We start from the raw sequence: 27,519 nt of genomic DNA on the forward strand, positions 1-27,519 counted from the left end.
CAAATGAAGAGAGGGGCGGACGTGGTAAGATGAACAGCGCAACAAGACTCGCGCAGGAGACCAAGGCTGAATGCAGACGTTGCCAGCAGAACACCGCGAATCGAAACCGAGGGAGGACCTTTAGGCTGTTCGGGGACGAATAACCTTTAGAAGGGAGCAATGTAACGTGTCTGGAATCCAGAAGTCACTTCTATGGAAACGCTAGAACAGACCGTTGCATAAGAAGTAACAATAGCGATACTGTAATTCCAACAGTGAGCTGTTGTATCGAGAACATCGAATCTCCACGGTAACGACAAACAAAGCAACGTCTCCATGGTTATAACAGAAGGTTCATTTGCCTAGCAGCGGCGAGGGTATAAATAAGTCAGTCTTCGAATAGCTAGCTAAGAAGTTAGTCGCGGAACGGCCTCGAAGAAGAAGCTTCGGAATATCCGTCTGGGTCCAGCATCGCCCAGTTATTGTAAGCAGTGATTGTAACACTGCACGTACAAATGATTGTAATGTGTGTAAGTGAGCGAAGGAAATAAATTTGCTATATTGGAACCACGGCGTGAACTTATTTGTAGCGTGACACACAAGACACGCTACAATATTTTAGTTATTTTAGTATGTAAAGACAAGGCATGCAATGAATTAGTTTGTCGTGGATTGGATCAGCACCTGAAGATGGCACATTGGTGCCGAAACATGTAGTGAGAGTGAAAAGAGGGGATATGTATGCACTAGAAGACGGATAAAATAAATCATATTCTTATAAATGTTAGCAGAATCAAAAGTTACCAGCCTACAGATCATTTGAGGGACACAGCAAAAAGCTGTGGGAAGAACTAATCGCCTACTTTCCTTTGATATGACATGGGCCACACAGAAAGTGAGGCCTCCAACAATTCTTCATTGTCATGGGAAGGTCCTTACGGAGCTGTTACCTAGAAATGAGATGGGACACAAAGGCAGACCTGCAGATATCCAACAATTCGCCTATTACCGCTTGTATTCATTGCCATGGGAATGTCTTTACTGAGCCATTGCCCAGCAAACATACAGACACACAGACTGACAGCAGGGATTTATGAAGTATGCTATTGAGATGAGCTCAAATGTTATGGTATATACATAAAGTTTCATAAAGATTTACGTTGGCATTCAAAAGCTGATATGAGGGAATTCACAGACACACAGCATGGTGATCTCATATGCCTGCTTATAATTTTTCAAAATAAGGAAACAGGCTACAGAATGCAATAAAACTTTCTTTGACAACCACCTACGTAAAGATGGAATTAGTAAGAAATATTTTGAAGATTGTCTCTGCCTCCAAGATGAATGATGCAGCTGCACATTGCATTTACACCCATGGAATTTGTCCTTGCAGCCTGGTGCCCTGTTCCAGTGCAGACGGCTCCAGAAACAGTGCGAGCAGTGAGGTGCTCTCCCATTACAATCCACGTTGCTTAATTTGGAGACAGACTCCAGCATACTAGCTTTCACTGGTCCCTCCTTTTGATCTTCTGTGATGTCCCTCCCCTGTTAAAGCATCTGGCTAGCCACGTATTGTCCTTCAATGACAGATGGCAATCAACAAGCAGTGGAATGAAGGGTCAATGTGAGTTCACATCCTGGACTGTGGTGACTGAGTGCATGAACCACCCGCTGATCCCCTTCAGTCCAAGAAGTACCAAGACACCAGACTCTGGGTGTAATTGCAACACGCAGGTATGTCACTTGTTATATCAATGTATGATAATTAAGATATTAATTTCATCTACACATGGCTGGTTGCCTGGGAAGGAATTGTTGCACACATACATCATGAGCATATTAAACAGAAAGAAATCCATGCATCATCTTGCGTCACTTACTGTGTAATGCCTGGCTTATTGTTGCATCTTGCCTCAATACTAAACATCGATCCGTCTGTAGTCACTCCAACATAGCTCACAGCTCTGCGTTGCCACACAGCATCATCAGTTCCATAACGTCTTTGTCTGATACCTCTTAGGTATAATTCTCTTGTAGTACTGCCATCACTCACCAGAGTCCATGTACCTTGAAGAGTGCCCCACTGGTCATATCCCTCTCCTAGCTGTTTCCTTCAATCACATTCAATCATGTTACAACATAGACCCAAGCATATCCTCTTGCTCCATACAATTAAACATATTATTACTAGGTGATTATCAAGGAAGCACAAAATGGGTGGTATGTGTAATATATGCAGCATGCATGGAGGAAATGAGAAAAGTATACAATTTTAGTTGAATAACCTGAAGGGAAGAGGCAAATTTGGGGAGACTTATGATTAGATAGGAGTATACCAGTAATACTGAATGAATTTATCTGGCTTAGGACAGGATCCAGTGGGGGGGTAGGTTAACATGGTAATGAACATATGAGTTCTACAGAGTGTGGAGAATTTCTTGACCAGCGGAGTGACTTTAAGAACTCTGATACACTGAATAAGTTACTACTTGTGGCAAAATATTTATTACCTCATTTTGCTTTCTAAAACACTAAATATTATGAATATATAATAACAATTTTTGTCAGCTGTTTTGTGTGGTTATGAAATACAGTCCCTTGCTTTGGTGGCAAAACATAACAAAAGTGTTTATAAGTGAAGTGTTCATGAAAATACTTGGACTTAACAGGAAGGACTTCTTTTGTGATTTATTTTACATTGTTGGCAGTATCTCAGACTATACAGTGTCAAATGATAGGATGATGAACTGTAAAGTATTTGGAGAGAAGTTGTCATGGTATAACTGAGGTATTTTGATGGTATTTGTTTGGAGAGACCGATTAAAAACACAAAAAGGAAAACTCAGTCGGGACATGTGGCCAGTGTCTCAGCTGAGATTCAAACTGAAAACATCCCAAATACAAGTATAGGGAATTATCGTTACTACACCAAGCTGCTTGGTAGATGGAAGATATAAATAGGCAACAAAGCATATTACACAATGAGGAACTTTAGGATTTATACATGTCACACTAGTATTGCTACGATATTAAAATCTATGAAGTACAAGTGGGCTGGATATGTAGCTCAGATGGATCAGCTGTAAATCCACACACAGTTTATATGGATATATGCTTAGGAAAGTTGGTACAATACTTGAAAGAATGAACAACTGAAATTATATCATGGATGGATTGCAGTGATAAGGGCCGTAAGGATGGCAGGTGTATGAAACTGGTTCAGAATTCTGTCCCATGGTGATCTTTAGTATCAGTAGTAATGAACATTCAAATTCTAATACCAAAGAGTTACCCAGTTAAATTTTTCCACATAGTGCTGTGTATCTTGGGTGAAGTTTACATACACAGTATTTTGGGTGTTGCATGAACACATGTCTTTACTGGTGTTCAATTTATAGTCTTCTGTTTTGTCTTGTTTCATACACTATGTCAGTGTCTTAGTTGAAAACAAGAACCATTTGGGTACAAGTCTAGTACGAGTATACCAACCAAAAGACCATTGATTCTGTCATTACAAAAACATAAGGAGACAGGAATGTTCAACTTTCGGCTTCACTTGGTTTAATTGCCACCTTAAACAGCACATATACAGGGGTTGGACAAAATAATGGGAACATCACTGATACTGTACACATTTCTTTATTAATATAGAGTTGAACCACCTTTTGCCTTCAGTATATTTGCAGTCCTTCTCGGCATGGACTCATACAAGCTTAAACAGTCTCTAGCAGAATTTTATACCACTCTTCTCAAAGAATAGCTTCAAGTTGCTTTAGAGATGTTGGAGGTGGGAATCCTTTCCTCACTCTAGTCTCCAAAACTGACCACAGTGGTTCAGCGATGTTCAAATCTGGTGACTGTGCTGGCCAGGGAAGATGCCGAAGTTCACCTTCATGTTCTTCAAACCATGACTGAACATTTCCAGCTGTGTGAATGGGCATACAGTCACCTTGAAAAACTGCATCGTTGTTTGGAAATGACGTCTGGACCATGGGACGCACCTGATTACCCAAACTGTCCACTTACTCCATTAGAGTCATTTGGCCATGAAGTATAATAATGGGACCAACAGAATACTGTACCATGATACTGCTGCTCAAACCATCACAGAACCTCCCCCATGTTTCACTGTTGGAACTGGGCATTTCGAATTCTGGGCTTCCTGGGGTGTTCTGCAAACATAGAATCTTCATGATGTTGGGAACAGGGCGAAGACTGACTCACTTGACCATACTGCAAGCGCATTTGTAACTCTCCGATGCCCAGGTTTTATGGTCCTGACACCATCATTTATGCATTTGAGTATTACTTTCAGTAATCAGAGGTTTGGCAATTTTAGCCCTTCCATGGGTGTCAGGTTTGTGAAGCTCATGTCAGGTAGTTTTTGTAGAAACAGGGTCTGCTGTTACCTGTGCTGCAGTAGTTTTAGTGTTTTTTTGAAGCAACCCTTCTCAATACACGATCTCTTTCTGTCAATGTTGATTTTTGTCCATTGTTCCTCTTCACTGATGTTTTCTTCCTAAGATTCATGTACTCATGTGCTGACATAACTTAGAAACTGTCGCTCTCAATGCACCTACTGATGTAGCAGTTTTTGTCACAGATGCTCCAGTTAAACATGCACAAAGATCAGACAAGTCTCCCTTTTCCTGATTCTTTCACATGGACTGTCAGTCAACACAGTCACTAATGCACTGACATGAGCATTACAGTGTAAAAAAAAAGGAAGAAGAATATTCAGTGTCATTCCTCATTCCATCAAATCTCCATAGGCATTACCACCAGTAAAGGTACAATAGGACATATGGAGGATTTAAGACCACAGAAACTGTTTTCAAGACTAATTATACTGTCATATTATTATCTCTGTATTACTATATTATTATTATTATTATTATTAATTATTATAATTTGGCATACTATTTCTGTATTATTATATTCTTATTAGTATTTAGTATTAGTATTAATATCAATCTTTGACTTGTCCCATATCATGTACAATGATTCATGGATGAAATAAAATTGAACTGAATTGTCGCCAACTGAAGTTCTTTCAGTGTAGCTGACACAAACAAATTCTATTCCTTAATTACTTAGTGTTCCTATTAGTTTATCCACCCCCTTTAGTTGAAACAGTTTCTATGTAATTTATTCCTTGGTTATTTAATGACATTCCATTACTTTAGAAAAGCTGAATGTCTTTGCAGGGAAAGTGGTTATGACTGCGGAAATCCCAGAAAACCTCAGTTATGATAGACGGAGTTCCATCCATGATTCAGATTAGGTACCTCTGGAATACAAGTCACATATCCAAATTTGCTTGGCGAAGCATCCTGTAGTAGAGTACCAACATATACATAAATGAATAATAGAGAAGTACACTAAAATGATGCATTAATGATGCCAAACAAATGAAAGGGAGAAACACTGTGAACTCTCTGTTGAAAAGCATATAGAAACCAAAGGCAGATATATTCCAGTAGATAAAAGCAAAGGGGAGTGGAGCTCATATTGCAAACTGAGACAAGAAGAAGCACAGCACTGGCCATGTGAAAGATCACTAACCTCATTTTCATCCAGTTTCCATTTCTCCACGGTTCTCTGGCTAAAGCATCAGAAATCAGAGCTGTGCTCCAGTCTCTCTGTATGTCAATTACATCACTACAGCATGTCCATCTGCAAGTTACAGGAAAATATTCACTGGCCCTTTAATAGTTCTAGTCTAGATTGTTTGAACCTAGCAACATGAGTGGGATAGGGTCTGTGTGTAAATTGTTTTGTAGGTTATGTGTTACAGAGGTGTAAATAACGGCCGCTGCTAGGCAATGGCTGAGTAGCGATCACATGGGAACCCCAATAGACATGAACACAACAGTGGTTCAGCAACAGAGGAACGGTGTTTTCTGTGTGGTCTATGCCAAGATGTTATATACAGGACGAGTTAGTTACGACTTACATTTAATGGCTGGAATATCCCCTGTTAACTGCGTGAAATATCTGGGAGTAATCTTTGATAAGAAGGTTACGTGGAGACACAGAAATTGTTGAAGCCAAGGCCTTCAGAATATTCATTAGAATCTACTGCCTATTCAAAAGTGAGCATCTAAGTGTCAACATTAAAGTAAACCTCCTTAAGGCATTGATCAGATCAGCAATGACTTATGCTTGTCCTGCCTGGGAATTAGCGGCAAACCTCTTAAAATTCCAGTGCCTGCAAAACAAGGTTCTCTGCACCATTGGAAATTTTCCAAGGTCCACACAAGTCTGTGATTTGCACATGGCTTTCAGCATTCCTTACGTATACAATTATATAACAAAATTGTCCAGGCAACAGGCACAAGTCACAAAAGAAATAACAAGAATGAACAAGTTGACAGTAGAGGACAAGGTGAAGCCAGACAGAGAAATAAAAAGAGGCTTAAACTTGGCAGAGACCCAGCTTATGACCATTCAAGTGACTAAGCTGCCATCGTAGCATACTCGTAAGATATGTAAGATAGGCATGATGTGCTCTGCAAGCCTGTACTGACATGGGGCTTGTGTATAGTGCAAAAGAAGAACTTTTGGTAACATGCTATACATGCAATAAGTACACTTGACCGAAGGCCAAGCATATTCCTAAGAGACAAATCCATCTTGAAGTCAGAGAGGCTGTTACATAAGGACTATGACCATAAGGGTTCAGTTGGAGAAAAAAAAGGCTCTGGTCATAAGTCTCAAGGGTCTTGATGCCAAGATGAACTGATAGGCAATAAACTGACAGTAGCAAAATAACTTTGACTTTGGTGACTGTGTTTGGTGTTTGTGCAACAGTGAACTGTGATGTGTAGTCATGTGCTGTATCAAATTGTGCTATAAATCAGGTCATCAATCCAAACCTATCTATAGTCACATTCTGTTACATGACATGGAGTGTCAGAAGTCGGCTCTTCATGACCACTGCTGTGAGAACCAAAAATCCTACTTTGTTGGAGAATTTCTTTTTATGTGACGCACAAACATCCTTAGTGGTAAGCTAAAATAATACATTGTGACTACTTTACTGAGTATAGCATGCAGCAAGAATATTCTAATATGTCATTGTCCTTTTCCATTTCAAAATATCAAAACATGTGTCTTCTTCATGTTTCAGAGTTAGAAAATTTGAAAGAAATTAGGAAGACAGGAGAGAAGAGTTCAGTTTCTCACAGTGATGACTATGAATAGCACATCTCATGGGATGTGATACTGCATAGACTTGTAGAATTTTACAGACATCTGGAGGAACATACAGGCTGAGCTTATTCTTTGACTCCGCAGATGGGGAAGTATGTTCCTCCAAATGACAATGAACTTCTGTAAACCAAGGGGAAATAATTACTTAAATAAGTATAATATCTGCTTTGACATCTGGAGTTTAAACCAACCTCTGATCATACTTACATAAATCGGAACTGGACATGATGAATTCTATCATTTTCATTGTCCTCCATGTTCCTCTTCTCCTTCACCCCACGTCTAAACAAACACAGGGGGCACTGGATATAATAACAATTATGTCATAATTACATTGAACACTGATTACCAGGGCCCAGATTTTGATGACATGTCATCTTTTTTTCCTTGTATCCTATGTGATGCTCTTAAATATATAAATCTTGGATATGAGCTGCTGGTTATAGAAATGTAAATTTTATAGGTAATTTTTTGTCATTTTTTTACATTTTTAGGTTTAAGGTCATTTTTTCATTTTGGGGGTAATTTTTTGGACGTTTAAGGGTATTTCTTGTCATTTTTGGCCATTTTAGGGAATTTTTCTTCATATATTTTCTGAAATGTGAATAATATAGAAGCAAAGTGTTCTTTCTTTTCTCCTTTAGGTCATTTTTCTGAATTTTTTTCAGTCATTTTATAAATATTTTCAGGTCATCAAAATCCGGGCCCTGCTGATCACAATGTGACAAACATCATTCTGGAGTAGCTGACAGATGCTCAGCTGGTCAATAAATAATCCATATTTTGCAAAATCTGAAATTTCCTTACCACATTTACAAAAACCTATCATGAGCCAGATGAATCTACTTCACACACACACTTCTTCAAAATGCACTTTAATACTATTGTCCCACCTACTTATAAGTCTCCAAACTGTTCTCCTCTTCAGATATTCCAACTTCAAACTTTTTATGCAATTCTTATATTCCCATGTGTGATACCTGTTCCATCCACCTCACACATACAGTATCTATTAAAAAAATTGTCAACTGCATGTAACAGACTCGTATTCATAGTGACTTTGGGGGTAAACTTTCAGTCACCCCAAGCATCTACCACGATCAGGTCCACTATGCACCCCTGACTGTAATGCCAGAACTCAAACCATACTTCCTGGTACATGGCACAATTAAGCACGCAGTTCTGAAGGTCATCTATGCCTAGCCAAAGCAGGGCATTAGCAAAGCATGTGGAAGGATGATTCTTTCTCCTGCCTACATTTGCTGCACATGGCACTTTCAGAAAAACCCAAAACTTGTCATGTTAATGGAAAATGGTAAATAACTTCTTTATTAAGACTGTCACAACACAATATTTTAATAAAGAAGTTATATATTATAACACAACAGGATGCATTGGGGGGGGGGGGGAGAGGGAAAAATGGAAAGTTAATNGGGGGGGGGGGGGGAAGAGGAAAAATGGTAAGTTAATAGTCTTGTTCCAAGGTCCTTAGCAGTTTACCTGAAGGTCCTTCAATGAAGATCTTCGGCTGTCTTGTATCTAGCATGGCAGTCCAACGTTCAGACTGCCTCTCCTTCAGTTATTCCTTAACTCTGAGCCCAGGAACACACGATGAACATGAAATTGCTAGTTTGGGGCTAAGAAAAGGGCTCTTCAATCTTTCCTAGCCTAGGTAACCACATCCTCCTTACCCTGAACCCTACTGTGATCAAGGCCTAGATGAATGTAAACTTTTTCTTACTGGATAGGATGCAATTGCTTGTCAACATTTTCAGACAAGTTTTTAGTGTCACCAAAAGCCTTGGCCTACAAGGCTGCTTGGCTATCTGAGCATACACAGATGTGCACTGCAGCATTGTATCATGCATGCCAAGTGGAAAAATGAACCTTTTCCCTGACCTCACCATACATACACATACACAAACCTGCTCCAGACTTCCCACCATCCTGGATCTGTCTGTCTAAACTGAAGGGTCATAGCCAAGTCAGTATCCAACGTTCGTATGACGAGATATCCACTTTATAGAGAGTACCAAAAGCCATTACTAATATCATTTTATCCTGGTTTGACTGAAAAAGCAGGGTCAGATTCCATTAGACCTACATCTGAGTCCCTACTAGAAAAGTCTTGTACACCTGGGCCCATAATCCAAGTCCCTGGCCTTAGCCTCTGCATTGGGGGGGGGATAAAACCATAGACTCAGACTCAGTGATGACCCATGCCAGCAACTGCCTCATTCATAAGCACGAGCCTTATGATATCTGTATCAAACCAATGCATACTGTTCAGTTTGAGACTTCATGTCTTGCTGATAGTCCTTGACATAGATTAAAATTTTCTAACTCTTTGTTTCACATGCTTCCACTGAGTCAGCTGAGCATTCAGGAGAAATCCCATGCACTTCACTAAGCTGGTAAGATATTTTACACTATCTAGCACAAAAGGTTCTCCTAACCTGTCTGCTTTTGGTGAAAAGCAAAAGTTCCGTTTTGTGAGGATTGACAGGTGACTCCTTTGTGCTAGTTCTGTACTATGTTCAGAAAACATTACATCAGCCCAGCATGACCATATCATCAGTGTAGTCTCTATGTACTGAGCTTCACAAGTTCGTCCAAAACTAGGCTCCACAGTAATGGGGGATGGGGGGGGGGCTTGTGGATACCCCATGTCAACACACATCCTTATTATGCAGCCTGTTCAGAACAGTACAACAAGTTCCCACAATATTATCTTTACTATATGGTAAGAATGTGTGTGTGTGTACAGAAGAGGGTGAAGTTGAGATTAGCAAATGACACGATACAAAGCAAAAGAGAACCATAAACTTGCAGGGACAGAGGAACAGTAAGGTGACAAATATGAAAGGACATATACAGGGTGATTCAGAAAGATGGACACAATTTCAACTGGCTATATTTCCTGAACTGTATGTTGCATTTGAATTCTGTAAAGTACATTTGAAAGAGGTTGTTGTAAAGTTTTGTAATACTACTGCTAGAGCACTCCAGCACCACGTCAGTTGTAAGCGAGATGGCTACTATGCAACACAAGAATTTTTGCATTCATGACTTCAGTAAAAGTGAGTCTGCGACTGCAGTGCAGCGTGCATTTTGTTGTAAGTTTAACATCCAACCTCCAACGAGGAAGAGCATTTATCGTTGGAATAAACAATTTGATGAAACTGGCTCTCCGTGTAAGGGTAAAAGCCCGGGCCGATTGCGGGTATCGGAGGAGAATGTGGAGCGCATTTGAGTGAGCTTTGAGCGTAGCCCATTGAAGTCAACCCATAGTGCTAATAGAGAACTTGGACTATTGCAAACAACTGGCTGGCATGTACTGAGGTGCTGGTTAGTGTACAAACCATACCACCTACAACTGGTACAGTCTCTTCGCGCAAACAATAATGTAAAGCGTGTAGAATTTTGTGACCGTATGCTCAAAAACATGGAAGATGAATTGTTTCTGCCTCGTGTAATTTTTAGTGATGAAGCTATGTTTCACCTAAGTGGCAAAGTCAACAGGCACAATGTTTGCATATGGGGGCTACAAAATCCCTATGTAACACTCAAACATGTGAGGGACAACCCGAAAGTGTTCTGTGCAATATCGTTAACAAAGGTTTATGGACCTTTCCTTTTTGATGAAAACATGTTTACTGGAGTAATATATCTTAGAATGCTACAAAAACTGGCTTGTTCCTCAAATGAATGAAGATTCAGGAGATTACATTTTCCAGCAGGATGGAGCTCCACCTCAATGGCACCTGATTGTTTAACGTTTTCTGAATGAATCTCTACCTCAACGATGGATAGGTCACATGGGGAATGAAGACCTGACACTTCAGTTCTGGTCACCGAGGTCTCCTGATCTCACACCCCCTGACTTTTTCCTGTGGGGATTCGTGAAAGATGCAGTTTTATGTACCACCTCTTCCCAAAATCTGAATGACCTAAGAAACCGTACCACAGCTGCGGTGAGCTCAGTGATGCAAGATATTTGTCATCGAGTGTGGGATGAATTCAGCTACCGTCTTGATGTTATCCATGCAGCCGGAGGGGGGCACATTGAACATCTATAAACTTCCATGTATGTATAATCAAATGTAATTTACAGAATTCAAATGGAACATATAATTCAGGTAATATAGCCAATTGAAATTGTGTCCATCTTTCTGAATCAACCTATACATGTGAGAAAACAAATGTCTTTCTGTTGTGACAATGTGCTAAAGTGAAAAGATGGATGCATAATGTGAATTAAAGAGAACTGGTGCAAGACTTCAGGTTCCCACATCATTGATGAAGAATTCTAAATACTGGGAAACACTATCTAGTCCAGCACTGCTGCAGACAACAGATAATGCCTAAGTGAAACAGCATTCTCTCATACCTTTAGAGAATGATACTGACATTTTTACAAACACGTTACTAAAAGCAGCTAGGAGCCATCATACCTAAGCAACCCATTGAATGTGATTCTCCAAATGCGCATTGGCTCACACATCTTAAATTTGAGCCCTCCACCACTCCAGGATGTTCTGTTGTCACCCTGCAGAACAGTGTCTGGGTGCTCTAAAACACAAAGAACCAGTCATGACAGAATAGGAGCAATTATTTAAATCTCTTGAGAATTATACATAAACCAGAAAAATGTTTAAGTAATATTACACATTCTTTACATGATACAAATAATGCTTGATCACATTACGTGGTTTGGCAGTTCTGTTTAAAAAAGTCGCTGGAATTCAGTCTTGTTTGTAGCTGCATTAAGTGTTTCCCTGTCATAGTATTGTGTTTTTGCCAAAACGTGGATAACAAATTGTGAGTAAAAAAATTAATAACAACTTTCCAGTGAACTTGAAGAAAAATTCCACTGAAGTATACAAAATGTTGTAGCAAGTTTGTGGAAATAACACAATGAGTAGAAGACAGCTTCTGTGTTAGTTATGCGACTTAAAGATCAAACAGAAGATGTTACCCCACATCAGACATGCAGCAACTTCAAGAATGAATCAAAATACAGAAAAGCAATGAAAATATTGATAAATAATCACTGATTGACTGTATTCAAGATAGCAGAAGGACTACCACCAGTGTCTCATGGGCTTATTATGTGCATATTTGTCTCTCATATATGAAGTTAATAAAGTACTGGAATTTTTGCAGTTGATACATAATATATTCACAATTATGTATGTCCAGTATATTTTTCTTTCTTTTTAATTCATATCTTTTTATGTTTCATTTAATTACGTGCATAGTATACGTGCTGTGAAAACAGATGTTTCACAGTACTGCAATGTCCATTGCTAGCCAGTGGAATGACATGATTTGGACAGTGCTATATCTGACAAAGCACTCTCCCTTCCATTCTGCTGTCTGACTTGTCTATCTGTATATTATGTAGTGGACTGCCTCCCCATAGCTATGATATCATAAAGAATAAGAAAAAAAGGGTAAGAACAATATTTTGATCTAGTGATAAAAGAAAGGTTTGGTACTGTTAATGCTGCAACTTCCGATCCTACTGCTAGAGTTCACTTCTTTATAATACAACAATATGCAGAAAAGCTGGGGTTGGCCCATAACAATTCTTAAATTTGAGAGCTTCTGTTTGTCTTTTCTGACTGTTCCTTGGCCAGTTAATAAGCCCAAAGATATTCAATTACTGTGTTTCTGGACACTGTCCATCATCCTGTTTTTATTTAAACATGCAATGTTTTGGAGACTGGATTCTGTCTCTGTCTTCAGGTTGAACCTACTCAGCTGGGCCCAATCAACAGAGCTAGTCCTTATCTGTGGAAACCAGGAAAAACACAAGACAGGACATATAAACTAAGGTAAGAACAAACCATCTGCCAGAGTTAAGAGAAACATTAAAAAACTCAACATGCATGAGGCCTAGCACCTATGTTCATGCATTATTTCACAGCTATTGCTGTTAAAATAAGGGAGCTACCAGAATAGAAGTCATCTCTATAGGGATAAATTCTTGGTATGATACAGACATAAAAACACAATTTTCACACATAATCAACACTGGACAGTTTAATTCTCATACTTCTGCTGCAATAATGTGAGTCCAGATGGGAAAGATGTCCAAGCTGGTTTGACTGATCAGATGATCCACCCAAGACATGTGGGCATATTCCTTGTATTTCCTGTATGTAGTGTTTGTTTCAACCTGCAAGACCTTTGCTTCTTTCCAACATATTTCATGGTCTCCTTTGTATGCATGTTAGGCTAATTCTGATTTTTCTACCCAGTTGTAGCTTCAGATTTTAACTGTTACATCAACAAGAAAACTATGTTACATTATTTCATACAGAGACATAAAAATGTGAAACTGGAGCCAATATGTAAATGGAACTCAGTCCCTATATTTACATCACATGATGTAATCAAAGCATTAAGAGGTTACCTAACTCTCCAATAGACATCATTAAGAGATGGGAATAAAGCTTCAGTGTTTTAACACTCAGAACAGGAATGACAATTTGTGTAGAACCTCTTCTGAAAATTTAAATTATGAGAGGAATAAATTTAAAAATTTGTTTCAAAGTCAGTTTCTCTTTCCCATATGGCGCTCTTACAGGTGTCTATTCTTGGCTTGAGAACTGACAGAACCAAAAACGTTTTGTACTAGACCTGCAGTTCTTGGACATACCTGGAAGCTGGTACACAGACCCATCTTCCAGCTGGACATGGAGCCAGACTTCAGTAATATTGTGCCGCTTTCTGGTGACCCTCAGACATATAGCATTACCTTTGTGATCTGTTCCACGTATTGTCAAGCTGTCCACCTGCAGAAAGTGATAATAACCTACAGCTAGATATAACAATCACAACATCCATCACTAACAACATTCATAAATTATGTTTCAGTAGTATCAACACTGGATCATATTACTACATTTCAGAATATAAAAATGTAATATTGCAGATAATCACACAGAAATAAAAGTTATTAACTAGTGGATTCCTGTGAATGTGGTAACAAACTCTCAGGTTTCTTAAGAGGCAGCAAATTTACAGACCAGTTGAGCAACTGTCTGCTTCTCTAGATCTTTGATTAACCTTTAAGAGTCGGCATTTAAACCCCCCACGACTGCGCTGCTGCCGGAGTTAATTTGACGTTGCCCTTTTAATATTGTTTACTTTCAGAAAAAACTACATATTTTCCGTTCTATGCAGCTTAGAAATACGAACTAAAAACCGCCTGAAAGAGAATGAAATTTCCTACAATATACCTATAGCAATTTTTACAAATAAAAATTAACTGTGATTGTTATGTCATGAAATTCAAAATATACTCTCTATTATATGTGTAATGAAATTCCAAAAGACTTACCCATAATTTTTTCTTCAAATTTGAGACGTCGTTATATCCAAAATACATTGACACTATACACCAAAATGTTTGGTCAGACTGTACACGAGTTTCAACTCGTTGCGTCGTGTAAGTTTACGCTACTATAGATACTGCGTGCGGGAGCACGGAGAGGCAGAGTTTGCTTCAGCGTGTTGTGAAGGTCACACAGACCTCACTTCTCATACGCTGGTAGACAATCTGGTTCAGTCTCTCGCTTAGCGAACAAACAGGAAGTTATTGTTTCTATCTGGCTGGCCGGACAGTGTTGTCAATGTTCAGTTCCAGATGACTCAATGAAAAATCTTGGCTTCCCCAGAGAAACAGTCCGCCACTGACTCACAAGCTGATAATTCAGACACTCACTAAACACGTCACACTTCCTTGAGAGCTACAGAAGCAGTGATCTGCCCGCACAGAGGAATGTTGGGTCAGCTTTTCTGTGAAGAAGCTTCCACTCTGTTTGGCTGACCAAGTCACAAACAGTCTTACCTACATGTAAACGAAATCGAACCCAGTGCCATGATGAAGGGTTTTATTGTTCAGAGCCAACAACTGGACCTCTGACTTGAACTTGCGTGTGTTTGCTTTGGTTTCAAACTCAACGTCTAACCGTCAGCACTTCTAAAGTGAGCACGTGTCTTGCGTCCAGTATACTGGACTTTCGGCATCTTCGAGGTCACAGGTACCGTCCGGTATACCGGACTTTCGGTCGTTAAAGGTTAATGGAGTTAGCACTTCAAAGTATTGTGATTATTTTATGAACCACCTGCTTTAACACTGAAAAATTCTTTGTAATTTCCTTGTGCATTGGATTTATGTATTCTGTATGATTCTTAGAATAAAGAACTGTTTGTTCCCCAGTCTGCATTAAGCAAATTATCTTTATAACAGAGTTACTGTGTGTTCTTGTTAGATAGAAACAGAATTTTTGTATGTAATGTGTAGGAAACTCTTATGTTTCAACGGGTTAACTGGTGGGATTAAATATAACTCAAATGCACAAGTTATTCATTAATTATTATTACAAACTGAAACAAATACAAGACATATATTAAAACAGTATCATACTGTCCAAGGAAAGAACTGTGTGAAATTTGAGGTTCTCATTTTGATGCCTATGAAGATTAGCATATTCAGGGATGTGATGTCTTGTAGTGCAGTACTTGGATACCAGAATTCTGGAGGAACCTGTTACCTCCATTTTCAGAGTAGGAGGAGGCAGAAGATCTACCTATCAACTAAATTATGAAGTGTCACATCCCCGAATGCAATAATCTTCAACGAAAGGATTAACTACGAAGGAGCACTGTAGCCGTAATGCTATACTTTTTTTACAGAGATATATAATTTGATCTCAGCTGGCCTATCAGCTATTCTAATTGCAGTTCCTCATTGTTTCCATTGCTGTCTACAGGTAAATGCCAGAACAATACCTTGAAATAAGTTCTGACTGCTTCTGTCAATATTCTTACCACTTAACATGCATGACTCTCTTCCTACAAAATTTAACACTATGCAACATGCGTAGTTAAAGCAACACCATTAAATAGTCTAATATCAACAATAACAAAATAGTAACTAAAAAATTTTGATTATCTATAGAACATAATTTTCTTGCTTCATACTTAAGTAAGTAAAGTCATAGTAAAGGTATCTCTATAACAGGCCGTGGAGGACCATAGGGTTGTGAGATGCTGAGGTTCCCACATTTTCTCTAGACAGTTGGTCCATAGATGGTGGCAAGGTTGTCAGCCTTACATGCCAGCCGCCCTTTACTCCCAAGAATATTCATGGTACACATTTCTGTTAGAGGCTGAGTCAACCCCAGGGCCATAGTGCTGCTGGAAGGATTAGGTTAATTGAAAAAATCCAATGACCTCATCAGGACTTGAACCCATGACCTCCTGGCTTGTAGCATAGTGCCTCAACCAACTACACTACCGCATGCCCCCTTGCTTCATACTTATACATTATATATGAAGGTAACATTTGCTACATGGTGACTGAATGCATTAGAATGTTTTGTGCTAGGCCTAATAACCACAAAGAATCTGAATTTAGTGACTGTGCAAATGCACTATCTGATGATTCAGTAATTGGAATGATGTATACCTGGAGCAGCTGGTGAGAGAGCATGTTTTGGATCACTGGACAACATAATTCATAAGTTCTGTTACAATTTTTTTTGTGACTGCAGTAAGTGTTTCATTGATGAAGTCTCATGAGTGATAAATATTTAGATTAGACAGTCAATGTTTCATTCTTAAAGTTTGGAGAAATATTCCACTAACATTCAATAGAGGAATCAATAAGTATCATACAACTTTTGTGCGGGTAAATACATTTTGGAGCCTAGAGGGAAAATCCCAGCTGCCCATCAACTTCAAGAACTATACAAGATTTGAGTTTTCATGGTGGTGAAGATTTAGACTGTGACCTTCTAAGTGGTTATATCATGTAGTCTTGTAGTTGATTCCACCTTCAGGTTAGGAAATGGGGACAACAGGTTTCTTTTACAGTATATAACCTACGAGACTGCATGTCATAACCTAAATAAATCTAAACCTAAGGAACTGATCAAAACGTGGAAAAGTCGCAAAAATGATGGGAAATGTTGATTGTTAATTGATTATTTAGAAGGTAGAAGAAGAAATTAACATGAAAAGAGAAACTGTGACATTATTTTGAACAATAACTTGAACATGAAGAAAGTTTGTGCCAAAATAATAAAAATCATTATCAAGCAAAATGTAAGGAATACATTTTGCCTGATATTTAGCAAATCTGTTAGAAGAACCAAACCTAATGGAGAAAAGTGACTTCTGTCTCCCAGTAAGAAACCAGGAACAAGATTTCAAAGTTTCAAACGATAAAGTCTAGAATCAAAGTGAAAGGTCAAAGTTTCTACTTTTTTGGTATGAAAGGAGATATTCATTGCAAATTTCTTTCTCCAAAGCAAGCCGTCGACAGAAAACTCTATCTTCAAGTTTTGGAATGTATACAGTAATGTGCTCATCTATGAAGACCGAACCTTTAGGTGGGCAAATAGATTTTGCATCATATAAATGCTTCTTCCCACACATTATATTTAGTATGGCAATGTCTGGCCAGGAAACAAGAACCAGTTTTGGAACATTCGCCATTCTTGCATAATTCAACCTCATGTGACTTTTTCGTGTTTTCAAAACCAAGAAGTCATTGGATTGGTCTTATTTAGAATTACTGGTACACCCACAGCATTAACATGAAAGTAAATTTATTCCTGTGCATAATTAATAAATTAAGGACTACACCATGAAGACATAAGGGAGGTGGAGGTATAGCACCACCATTTCTAACCTTGTCACTAGACAGAGGTGAGTGGTCAGTTTCATGTCACTGCCATTTTACCAGAGAAAACGACCACACTATGCAGTGGATAGGAGGCTGAGCAGGCCCGAGTCAATCTGGATGCTTGTCCCAGCCAAGAATCTAACCTCAGTTCCTTGAGTGTCTAACCCACAGCCTGGTTGATATACTGACTGAGATATGTTGCTCCCCAGTTCATTTATGTAATTGTCAAATCCTGTTAGATGAATCTCTACTAGGTCAGGTGATTATGTGAGAGACTGACTTGGTGTGAAGTGTAACAGATTGAAATCAAACCTTAACTCAGAGGCTGGTTACTGCACTGTAAAGGTGAATCTATTTTATAGCCAATTCTGAAGAACGCTTCACCTCTTTAACAATTTTTACGACCTCTAATTTTCACTGAGTAGTGAGATTCTAACTAGAAAACTCCTGAGTACTCTTTCTATAATTCTATTCAGGGTTGCTTTACTGGAAAATTTTTGTGCTGTTATCATGTTCAGATTAATTACAATCAGTGACTATTAGTTAAGAACGACCACTTGTGTGGTCTAGTGGTCACAGTTCCTGGATTTGATTCCCAGCGCTACCAGATTTTCTGAGAAGTAGTGGGTCTGGAACAGGGTCCAATCAGTCTGATGAGGATAACTGAGGAGCTATTTCAAGGAAAGAGTGGCTCTGGTCTAGATAACCGAGATTAATGGCCATGGGGATCCATTGCACTGACCATGCGACACCCTTTATCTGCTGAAGTTGGCACTAACTTCTCTAAAAAGCGGCAGTTGCTCAGTTGGTATACTTCGCTTGCGGACTACAGGTCACGGAGTTTGTTTTTTGTTTGCTTTTGTTGACTCTCAGTGAAGTCTGTTGAGTTGCAAAAGTATTTTCAGGTTCCTGACATAATGAATGATGATTTATAAACTGTATCGGAATTGAACATAATCACTGGAGATAACAGAGAGTCAAATTTGTTACTGTACCTCGTGCTCCTTCACAAGTGTCTGGAGCTTCTCTCTGTCTTCATCCCCCTGGCTTACTATAAAAGCAGCAAGTGGAGACTGAAGCTGCGGCTGTGGCTGCAACTGCCTCAATTTCCACTGCACCCACCATTTCTTCAGGAAAAAATTCCAGCCTGTAATGGTGATACATGCACCCAGATATTATGAAATATTAAGAGAAACTCGTAGCAAGGGATTACTATACTGATTCATTAAATTCCATATATCAGTGCTGTAAAAATTTACAGTATTTTAGACAGCCACATTATAAGTGTTAAGTGTAAACGGTTAAGCTGTCTCTTTTAATTAATTAAGCACCACACCATGAAGATGTGTGAGTGTGTGGAGAGTAGCGCCACTTTTCTTGACTTTGCCACTACATGGAGATGAGTGGTCAGCTTCATGCCGCTAAGGAAAGAACCCCCGGTACCCAGTGGATGGGAGGCTGGGTGGGTTTCAGAGCAAATATGGATAGAGTGGTGAACAGAAAAATAGAACCCCAGCAACCCAGCCATTAGTTTCTTCCTATACCAACTGAGTTATCCCAGTTCCTTATAGCTTTATGAACTAATGCCAATTAGAGATGTGAAGAAATTGACTAAACATATCACTTTTACTTTGAGTAATTATATTATTATGTGGGGATTCTTAGAACCCTTCAGGTTTTCCTTAAAAAAATTGTATGTATGGCATTTTGATTATCTTCTGGAGTGTATCCTGTAACACAGTGCACTAAATTAGAGAAGGTGCTCGTTTTCAGTTTACGCGTGGAATTTCAGCAGACAGGATATATTAGATAGAAACTAGAAGAAATATTTTCTTCTGCTTCGTTGATGATATATTTTACAATGATTTCAGTTTTTGCAGACTATATATAGTATTGACTGGCAGGATGGTAGATGAATGAATTGGAAAGGATCCAAAAGGAAGTGCTTGTGCCCTAATTGAGGTACTACACTGGTATCTGCCTGAAGGACTGAAGAAAACTATGAAAAGCCTTAGTCAGTGTAGCCAGCATTCTAGTAAAGATTTGAACCAAGCACACTGAAGGTACATTTCTAGATCATTACTACTATACCAACCTGTTTAGGACAGCAAATAATACACAATATCTAATTATAACAAATATCTGTGAAATGATTTATGGGACATGGTGCATGGAAAAATCCATTTACAGGCATATGTAAAGTGGACTTTGTAATCAGTCCTTATGGCTGACTAATATTATTCAAAGATCTCTCATAACGAATTTTATTGCAATTTTATTAACATTTTATGATATATGCGAGACTATTTATGACCTCATATAAAGTAGATTTTCATATGGACCAACATGGCTGAAAACTATAATTGCCTAACGTCTTTTAATTAAAGCCTCTCATGTCAATTTTTTTTAACAATCTGTCCAGTGGTTTATGTGCTGATACCATGTTGCAGAAATATGAACTGACATGACCTCCACATGAGGCATCCTCTTCTAATTTGTAAAGAATGCTTAATATGTAAAAGTTGAAGGTAAATACAGAGAGGTAGCCTTAAGTGACACTTGGTTAATACACATACCTGGTATGCTGTAGTAACCTTGCTGACGTCCGGCTCTTTGTGTGCTTTTAAATAGCAAGACATATGCAACTAGTGGACAGGTGAACAGGGCCACATTCTTCAGAAAATCCAGTATCTTCTGTGAAGGCTCTTCCATTCTTCCTAAACAGAATAAGAAATTAATTCAATGCTACTCCTTAGGCAAATATAAATACTATTCCCTTCCACTGCATGTGCTTATGCTTCAAGCTCATTTTAACCCCTGTTGTGACTAAACTCTTTAATATTAAAGCATTAAGTAAAGCATTATAGATCTGGGCTCTAGATGAAGATAGGTGGTTAGCTTCTCACTTCAGCTATTTAATCCTTCATTCAAGGTATGAATTGGAAGGAGGATGGGTAGATATCAGAGTCAGTCAGTACACAGCAGTGAAAGAAGTTGTTGTGCCCTTGGCCAGTTCCTTTATAACTGAACTATACTGGCCCATATGAACAATTAACTATGGCATAACTATACACAAAAAGCTCAAGATGTTTCTTTATATAAGCCAGAAAATATTTAAGAAATTTCTGTATTGTTGGAGTTACAGTAAATTCACTTGTGGTGTATCTTCAAAAGCCCAGTCAGTTTAGCAACAGGCCACAGCCTAGGTGCCTGGGGTTCTATTCTTGGCAGGGGCAAGAGATTTTTGTCTACTTCACGATATCCAAACTAGGTCCAATGCCCACCCAGCCTCCCTTTCAGTGGGTACTAGGTGCTCTTTCCCCATGTGTAAAGAGGCTTGGGCATGAAGCTGACCACTCACCTCCATCTAATGCTTAGGTCAAGAGCGGTGGAGATCTACCTCCAACCCCTCCCAATATATCTTCATGGGTTTCTGCTTAATTAATTAAACACTGGGACAGCTTTACATTTAACTTTTGCTTATTCTCTAAACCAGCAGAATGAAAACTGAACTTGTCTCTATAGTACTCGTACTTGTGAACAGGAGTAAATCTGTTTCCTATTAATGGTAACTGTACCACCAGATGATAGTCTGTCTGATGCACCACCTCCATAAAATTGAGATGGGATGCACTTGGTTTTTCTCAAAATTACAAATTTCATTACAGAATTCAGTACACTGCATCAGGGAAATTCAATTATTCACACTATAACCAGACATCACTCCTTATGGCGAAGTCTGCAAATTCCTATGGACCACTTGGGCCCAAACGTAACCTCAACGTTTAAAAAGTTGTTTGATCAATTTTTAATTTGTTTGCATTTAGTGTGGCGTAAGTCAGATTAACAAATTTATAATCTGTTTCTATTTTGTTGGCCTAAGATTCCCCCCCCCCCACACACAAAAAATCCAGATAAATTAATGGAAGTTCATAGAGGGCATGCATTCACAGGCCGTTGCCTTAACAGACGTTTCTAGCGAGTTCCCATCCTCTTGCTCGTGGTGCACAATGGATGTTACACTTCCACCTCTCACGTTCCTTTCGCTGTCACTTGGGTAGAGACATCCTGGTCATTCGGGTAAAATATCGTGTCCCTCCCCGAATACTCTAAACTCTCTGATCACCGATCCTCCAACCTCGTACTGTCAGTACTACCGCGGGAACAAGTTTCCCTTGTACACCGAGCCGCTTCCTAGCTGCCAAGTACGATCTGAGCACGATAATGGGGGGGTGCGGGAAGGGGGTGAACAGACGAAGCCACAGAATCACCATCGATACTACACCGACCACATTGAAAGTGATGCTTCGAACAGTTTTTCTTTGTTTCGTGTATTCTTTGCCGCGGAAAAGTGTTTACCGAGCCGTTGCGTAACAAAGTTATGGGGACACACATATCTACAGACAGACTGATGGGAGGGATTTATGAAGTATGCCAATGATGAAGGCTGAGGTGGCATGATGTATACACCAAGTTTAGTAAAGATTGGGTAAGTAAAAGTAAAGCTATCCCTGTACCAGGCCGTGAAGGCCCATAGGGTTGTGGGCCGTTGAGGGTCCCACATTATCTAGACAATCGGCTCAAAGATGGCGGTAGTGTTGTCAGCCTTATGAGCCGGCCGCGCTTTACTCCCAGGAAAATTATTTAATTAATTTCTGGTACTCATTTCTGTTAGAGGCTGAGTGAACCCCAGGGCCATAGTGCGCCTGGAAGGTTTAGGTTTCTTTTTTTTTTTTTTTTTGTTATGGGTGTGCGGTATTCTCTGGTTCGATGTGGTTTATACCTTATTTTTCTACTTATGGAGTGTCTTTTCGTCCTTTGTTGTTAGGGCATTCTGAAAAAAAAAAAATCCAATGACCCCGTGATTTCAACCCGCGACCTTCCGACTTGTAGCATAGTGCCTCAACCACTACTCTACCGCGTGCCCAGTAAAGATTGGGTTAGTTATTCAAAAGATGATGGGGGTGGGGGTACACAGACACACAGGAAGGAGAACACATAAACCAAATTTAGGAAAGTAATCTAAAAAAAAAACTTTCCCTGGCAACTTTCGATTAAAATCATCAGTACGAAGTACATTTCATTGTAGTACACGCGTATCCCTCGTTTTAGGAACTCTCACTACAACGAAGCGTGCTAATTTTGTAGCTGTTTTTCACTTAACTACATTTTCGCTTCAACAAACAGCTATATGTTCCCAAGCCCCCCCCCCCTCTTCCGCCCGAAGGTGGAGAAATAGGTACACAACAAATGTAGAGGTGGGGACATGTTTCTCTCTGTAACATTTGCGTATTGCATTTGTCATGATTACTGTCCAACCATTCAGCTTCTAGCGCGCACGTCATCGCCTTTTGAGGTCGGTAGACCTGCGTTTAGTGCTGCTGCTACCATGCCGACAGGTAGTCTATGTTTGTTTCACAGATACCGCGCGGTTGAGAGGCTTCGTTCACAATATAACGAAATATACAAAATTTTTTTCTTTAAATTCACTTAGTGGGGGGCGGAATCCAACTGGGTCCACTCGGCACGACGGCCACTAATTGCCCAACTGTACCTGCCCCAGGTGATTATGATGATGGAGAATTTGGCGGAATAAAGATTGGCAGGGAAAACCAAAGTACTCGGAGAAAAGCCGCCCCAGCGCCACTCTGTCCACTACAAATCCCACTTGACCAGACACGGGATCGAATCCGGGCCGCCGCGGTGGGAAGCCAGCGACTAACCGCTTGAGCTATGGTGCGGCCAACGAAGCTACAGAGTTACAATACAAAAGCTACGAGGAAATAAACGTGAACAAAATAAGTTTTATTTATAATATTAAAAATACCATAAACAAGTAACAATGTCCTTATTTTATTGCTTATTTACTATTAAAACATGTTCATATGTTATCAATTTTGTTTTCTTTTTCCTGGGATTCGTGAACGAGCTGGTAAGTTTTTCATGTAAAGTAATGAGAAAATAAATATGAATTAAATCGAGAAATACCTCTATTAGGAATAAGAACATATATGAACACCTTGATACTGCACCAACCTTTCAATTGCGGACACTACGCAAACTTGAAGCGCATTATTCTTCTCAGCGGAATCTAAATGGCAAGTAAAGTTTACTGAAGCATAGGCAGCAGGAACTGTTATCTTCTCAGAACAGATTAGATGAGTTGATTCAATATACACTTATCATCTTGTCAAATATAATCCAAAGTGTCATTCTTATCGTCTGAAATGTTGAAATGAAAGGTAGAGACACGTTTTAATTACTTTTTACACAAAATTATATTAATGTGATATGATAATATAACTACATGACAGGTGCGCCTATAAATTAAGAGATAACGTAGTAAGTACCAAGGTTCAAATTCCAGTTTACACACATGCATTTTAATCTTCATGTAACAATGTCCCCATAACACGACCTGGTCTAGTTCAGCTTATATTCTAAATTTATCATTCTAAAAATAGTTTTTAATGTGAAACCTTTAACTAACTCCATAGAACTGAGCCCTTTTTTAGAAGCCGCCAGTTGTGCAGCTATTCAAAAATTTCCCAGCATTTTATGTAACCCAAATGTTTATTATCGTGTTCACAAGAGCTCTCCACTGGTTCCTATCCTCAGCCAAATCAATTAGTCCATACCACCCCATCCTATCTATCCATTCTAATATTATCCTCCAACCAATGTCTAGGTCTTCTTAGTGGTATTTTTCATTCTGGTTTCCCACCAAGATCCTATGTGCATTCCTCCTCTCCCCCATGCGTGCTACATTACCTGCCCATCTCATCCTCCTTGACTTGATGAAAAGTGCAAGTTATGGAGCCTCCTCATTGGGCAGTTTTCTCCAGCCTCCTATCACTTCATCCCTCTTGGTCAAAATATTTTTCTCCAGCCTCCTATCACTTCATCCCTCTTGGTCAAAATATTCTCAACACCCTGTTCTCAAACATCCTCAGTCTGTGTACCTCCCATAATGTAAGAGGACCAGCTTTATGCCAATACAAAACTGCATGCAAAGTGATAGTTTTGTATATTGTAATTTTTACGTTTTTAGACAACAGATGAGAATACAAGGTCTGTACTAAATGCTATCAATCATTGCCCCATTTCAACAAAATGCTCTGAACTGAATGGCAGCAAAATTTACCCAGTTCAATCTGCTCTTAATTTCCTCATGAATCAAACTTTGATTTGTTACCGTTTTTCCAAAATATTTGAGCTCTGCCATATTTTCAAAGGCTCCATTATGTCATGATTTTGTCCTTATTCCTTAAGGAAAAGATTTTTCCAAAAAAGCCGCAAACAGTAATGGAATTGAGAGCACTGCTCATTCAGAACTGAAATGAGGTAACTGAGGATATGTGTTGTAGAGTAATCAACATCACAGTTCGTGTTGAAGTTGCATATTTGAAAGAATGTCACATCCTATGATTAGACAGATACCTTCGATGTGAATATGCCCTTACACTTAACAAATGTTCCCCACACGCATAATCAGCTAAAAAATACTGCACTGTCAGCTTGATCCGTCCCAAATACTGGTAGGCCATCTTGTGGATCCGTATATACCATCTTCTGGTTACAGAAATATTAATCTTGTACAATATTACAGCATACATCCTTCAATCAAATGCCGATTAACAGACAGATCTAATACTAATTTGATACTCTATTGCGTTCAAAAATTTTGACTCAAATTGCTTCCCTTTACCGGAAGTATGATGTCTACATGCTTTCTACAAATTGTCTGCCTTCGTACACCCCACATTCAAATTTGAACCACTTCACCACCTTTCACAAAATGAAGAATTAAGATTATGCCATTCAATGTTGTATAATCACAAATAACACGACGGGCAAACGAGCTTGTGATGTGTTACACATAACTGTGTTAACTACATTCGGCTCAAGCATTACACCAACATTCATCTCTGAGGATCTGGTGAGATTGAGTAATGTTAGGATAGGTTATGTTTGTGCACCAGATCATTGCACATCATGCTGTGTATTTGATGAGAAGTGGGAATTTTGGATCACACTAAGTTAGATTACATTGTGTCGGCCCATCAGACCACCTTGTGTCAATCTGTGCATGAAATTGCTCTTTGAAAGTTAAAAAATGTTACGATTTTTTTAATGCTGATATTACATGTCAACAACAGAACGACTGTTCATGGCTGACCTGGATTTTATTTTTTTTTTTAAGAATATACATGCCAGTGCAGTCAAACTCTCATTCCTTTAGACTAAAATTTCTTCATTGAGCTGGCAAGTTACTAATGTCAGTAGCCTAAAATGTTTTATCATGTTTGTGTAGGCAGTTTGGGACGCTGCAGTTGAGTTCATCAGTTTGAAATTTCTGTCCACTGAGGTGCACCTTCAATGGTCCAAACAAATTAAACCATTGGAGGCTAAGTCAAGGCTGCAAGGAGGGTGATTCATGATTTCTCAGCCCACTGTTGCCAATCAAATCTGCCATACTGCTTGGTGGACAACATTGTGAAGCAAGTGAGTGTAATACTGTGCACCAATTGTTACACCATGTGGAAGAAAATAACATGAATCACTTCTTCTGAATTCCATAACACACTGTCAGTGATCTTTCCAGGTAATGTGTGTCTTGAATCGTTTGGGCCTTCAGAAATCTTACTGCACCAGATCACAGAGATCTACATGTGAAATGAACTCTTCCTTATGTGAATTTAACCTACTAAGAATTTCTGCTGGTTTCAGTTTCTGTTTTACTATGTATCTGATGATAAGCACAATACATCACTGTAGGTCGCGGTGCAAGGGCCAAGAAGGCAGAAGGCAGAAGTGCAGACGCACTTATCCGTGAGAACAGGCATATACCTATCAAGGAACTTGGAGCAATGCTGTCCATCAGTGTTGGTAGTGTAGAAGACATCGTGAAATACCACCTGCACTATCACAAGGTAAATGCACGGTGGGTACCACACACTTTTACGGACGTGAACAATATGGTGCGCATGCGAGCTGCCAGTCGTCTCCTACAGCAGTTTGAAGATAAAGGTGATGCATTTTTGAAGTCTATAGTGACCACCGATGAAACGTGGGTGCAATACTTCATTCCCGAGTCCCAGCTGTCATCATGCGAGTGGCGGCATACCACTTCTCCCAAACCCAAGAGAGCACGGAGGAGCCATCCGGCAGGAAAAGTGATGGCAACGTTCTTCTGGGACTGGCAGAGGGTTATCCTTGTAGACTTTCTGACAGATGCCAGAACAGTCAATGCAGCTTATTACTCAGACCTCCTGGCAACAGACGTGAAGGAAAAGATTCGATCCAAGTGGAAGACAGGTGGAAAGCGGGTAGCCTTCCTTCAAGACAATGCACGCCCCCATACGGCCAAAACAACAATGGAAACCCTCCAGAAATTGAGATGGAACCTTCTGACACGTCCGCTGTACAGTCCTGATTTGGCACCAAGTGATTTCTACCTGTTCGGAAGGCTCAAATCAGACTTGCAAGACATGCGGTTTGTGGAAAACGCCGTCATCCAGACAGTTTGGGAGTGGATACGCCGCCAACCACAAGCCTTTTGGGAAAAGGGCATCAGGATACTTCCAGAATGTTTGAAAAAATGTGTTGACTCCGGA

The 27,519-nt window shown here is 39.4% G+C and overlaps 1 protein-coding gene and 1 long non-coding RNA gene across 8 annotated transcripts in view; one reads left to right on the forward strand and one right to left on the reverse strand.

The window, feature by feature from the left end:
- Window positions 1-24,454, reverse strand: part of LOC111869195 (prodigiosin synthesizing transferase PigC) — an 86,952-nt gene extending 62,498 nt beyond the window's left edge. For 2 of the 7 annotated variants that reach the window (XM_023860497.2, XM_023860492.2), the window contains exons 1-8: window positions 21,874-22,087; window positions 20,479-20,619; window positions 18,898-19,049; window positions 13,865-14,000; window positions 11,652-11,769; window positions 7,405-7,479; window positions 5,548-5,658; window positions 1,863-2,093 (exon numbers count right to left, since the gene is read on the reverse strand). In XM_023860497.2, coding sequence (XP_023716265.1) covers window positions 1,863-2,093; window positions 5,548-5,658; window positions 7,405-7,479; window positions 11,652-11,769; window positions 13,865-14,000; window positions 18,898-19,049; window positions 20,479-20,614 — 959 coding nt within the window. In that variant the 5' untranslated portion in view covers window positions 20,615-20,619; window positions 21,874-22,087. Of the gene's footprint in view, window positions 1-1,862; window positions 2,094-5,547; window positions 5,659-7,404; window positions 7,480-11,651; window positions 11,770-13,258; window positions 13,483-13,864; window positions 14,001-18,897; window positions 19,050-20,478; window positions 20,620-21,436; window positions 21,807-21,853; window positions 22,088-23,938 lie in introns of those variants that run through there. The other 5 variants (XM_023860496.2, XM_023860493.2, XM_023860494.2 and 2 more) reach the window with 5 other exon arrangements.
- On the forward strand, window positions 6,789-16,032 carry LOC111869197. Its single transcript, XR_002843626.2, has 3 exons — window positions 6,789-6,992; window positions 12,949-13,037; window positions 15,907-16,032. It is a non-coding gene; the product is annotated as an uncharacterized LOC111869197 (long non-coding RNA).
- Window positions 24,455-27,519: the final 3,065 nt, after the last annotated feature.

The sequence above is a fragment of the Cryptotermes secundus genome, unplaced genomic scaffold (genome assembly GCF_002891405.2).
Source record: "Cryptotermes secundus unplaced genomic scaffold, Csec_1.0 scaffold1940, whole genome shotgun sequence".
NCBI lineage: Eukaryota > Metazoa > Arthropoda > Insecta > Blattodea > Kalotermitidae > Cryptotermes > Cryptotermes secundus.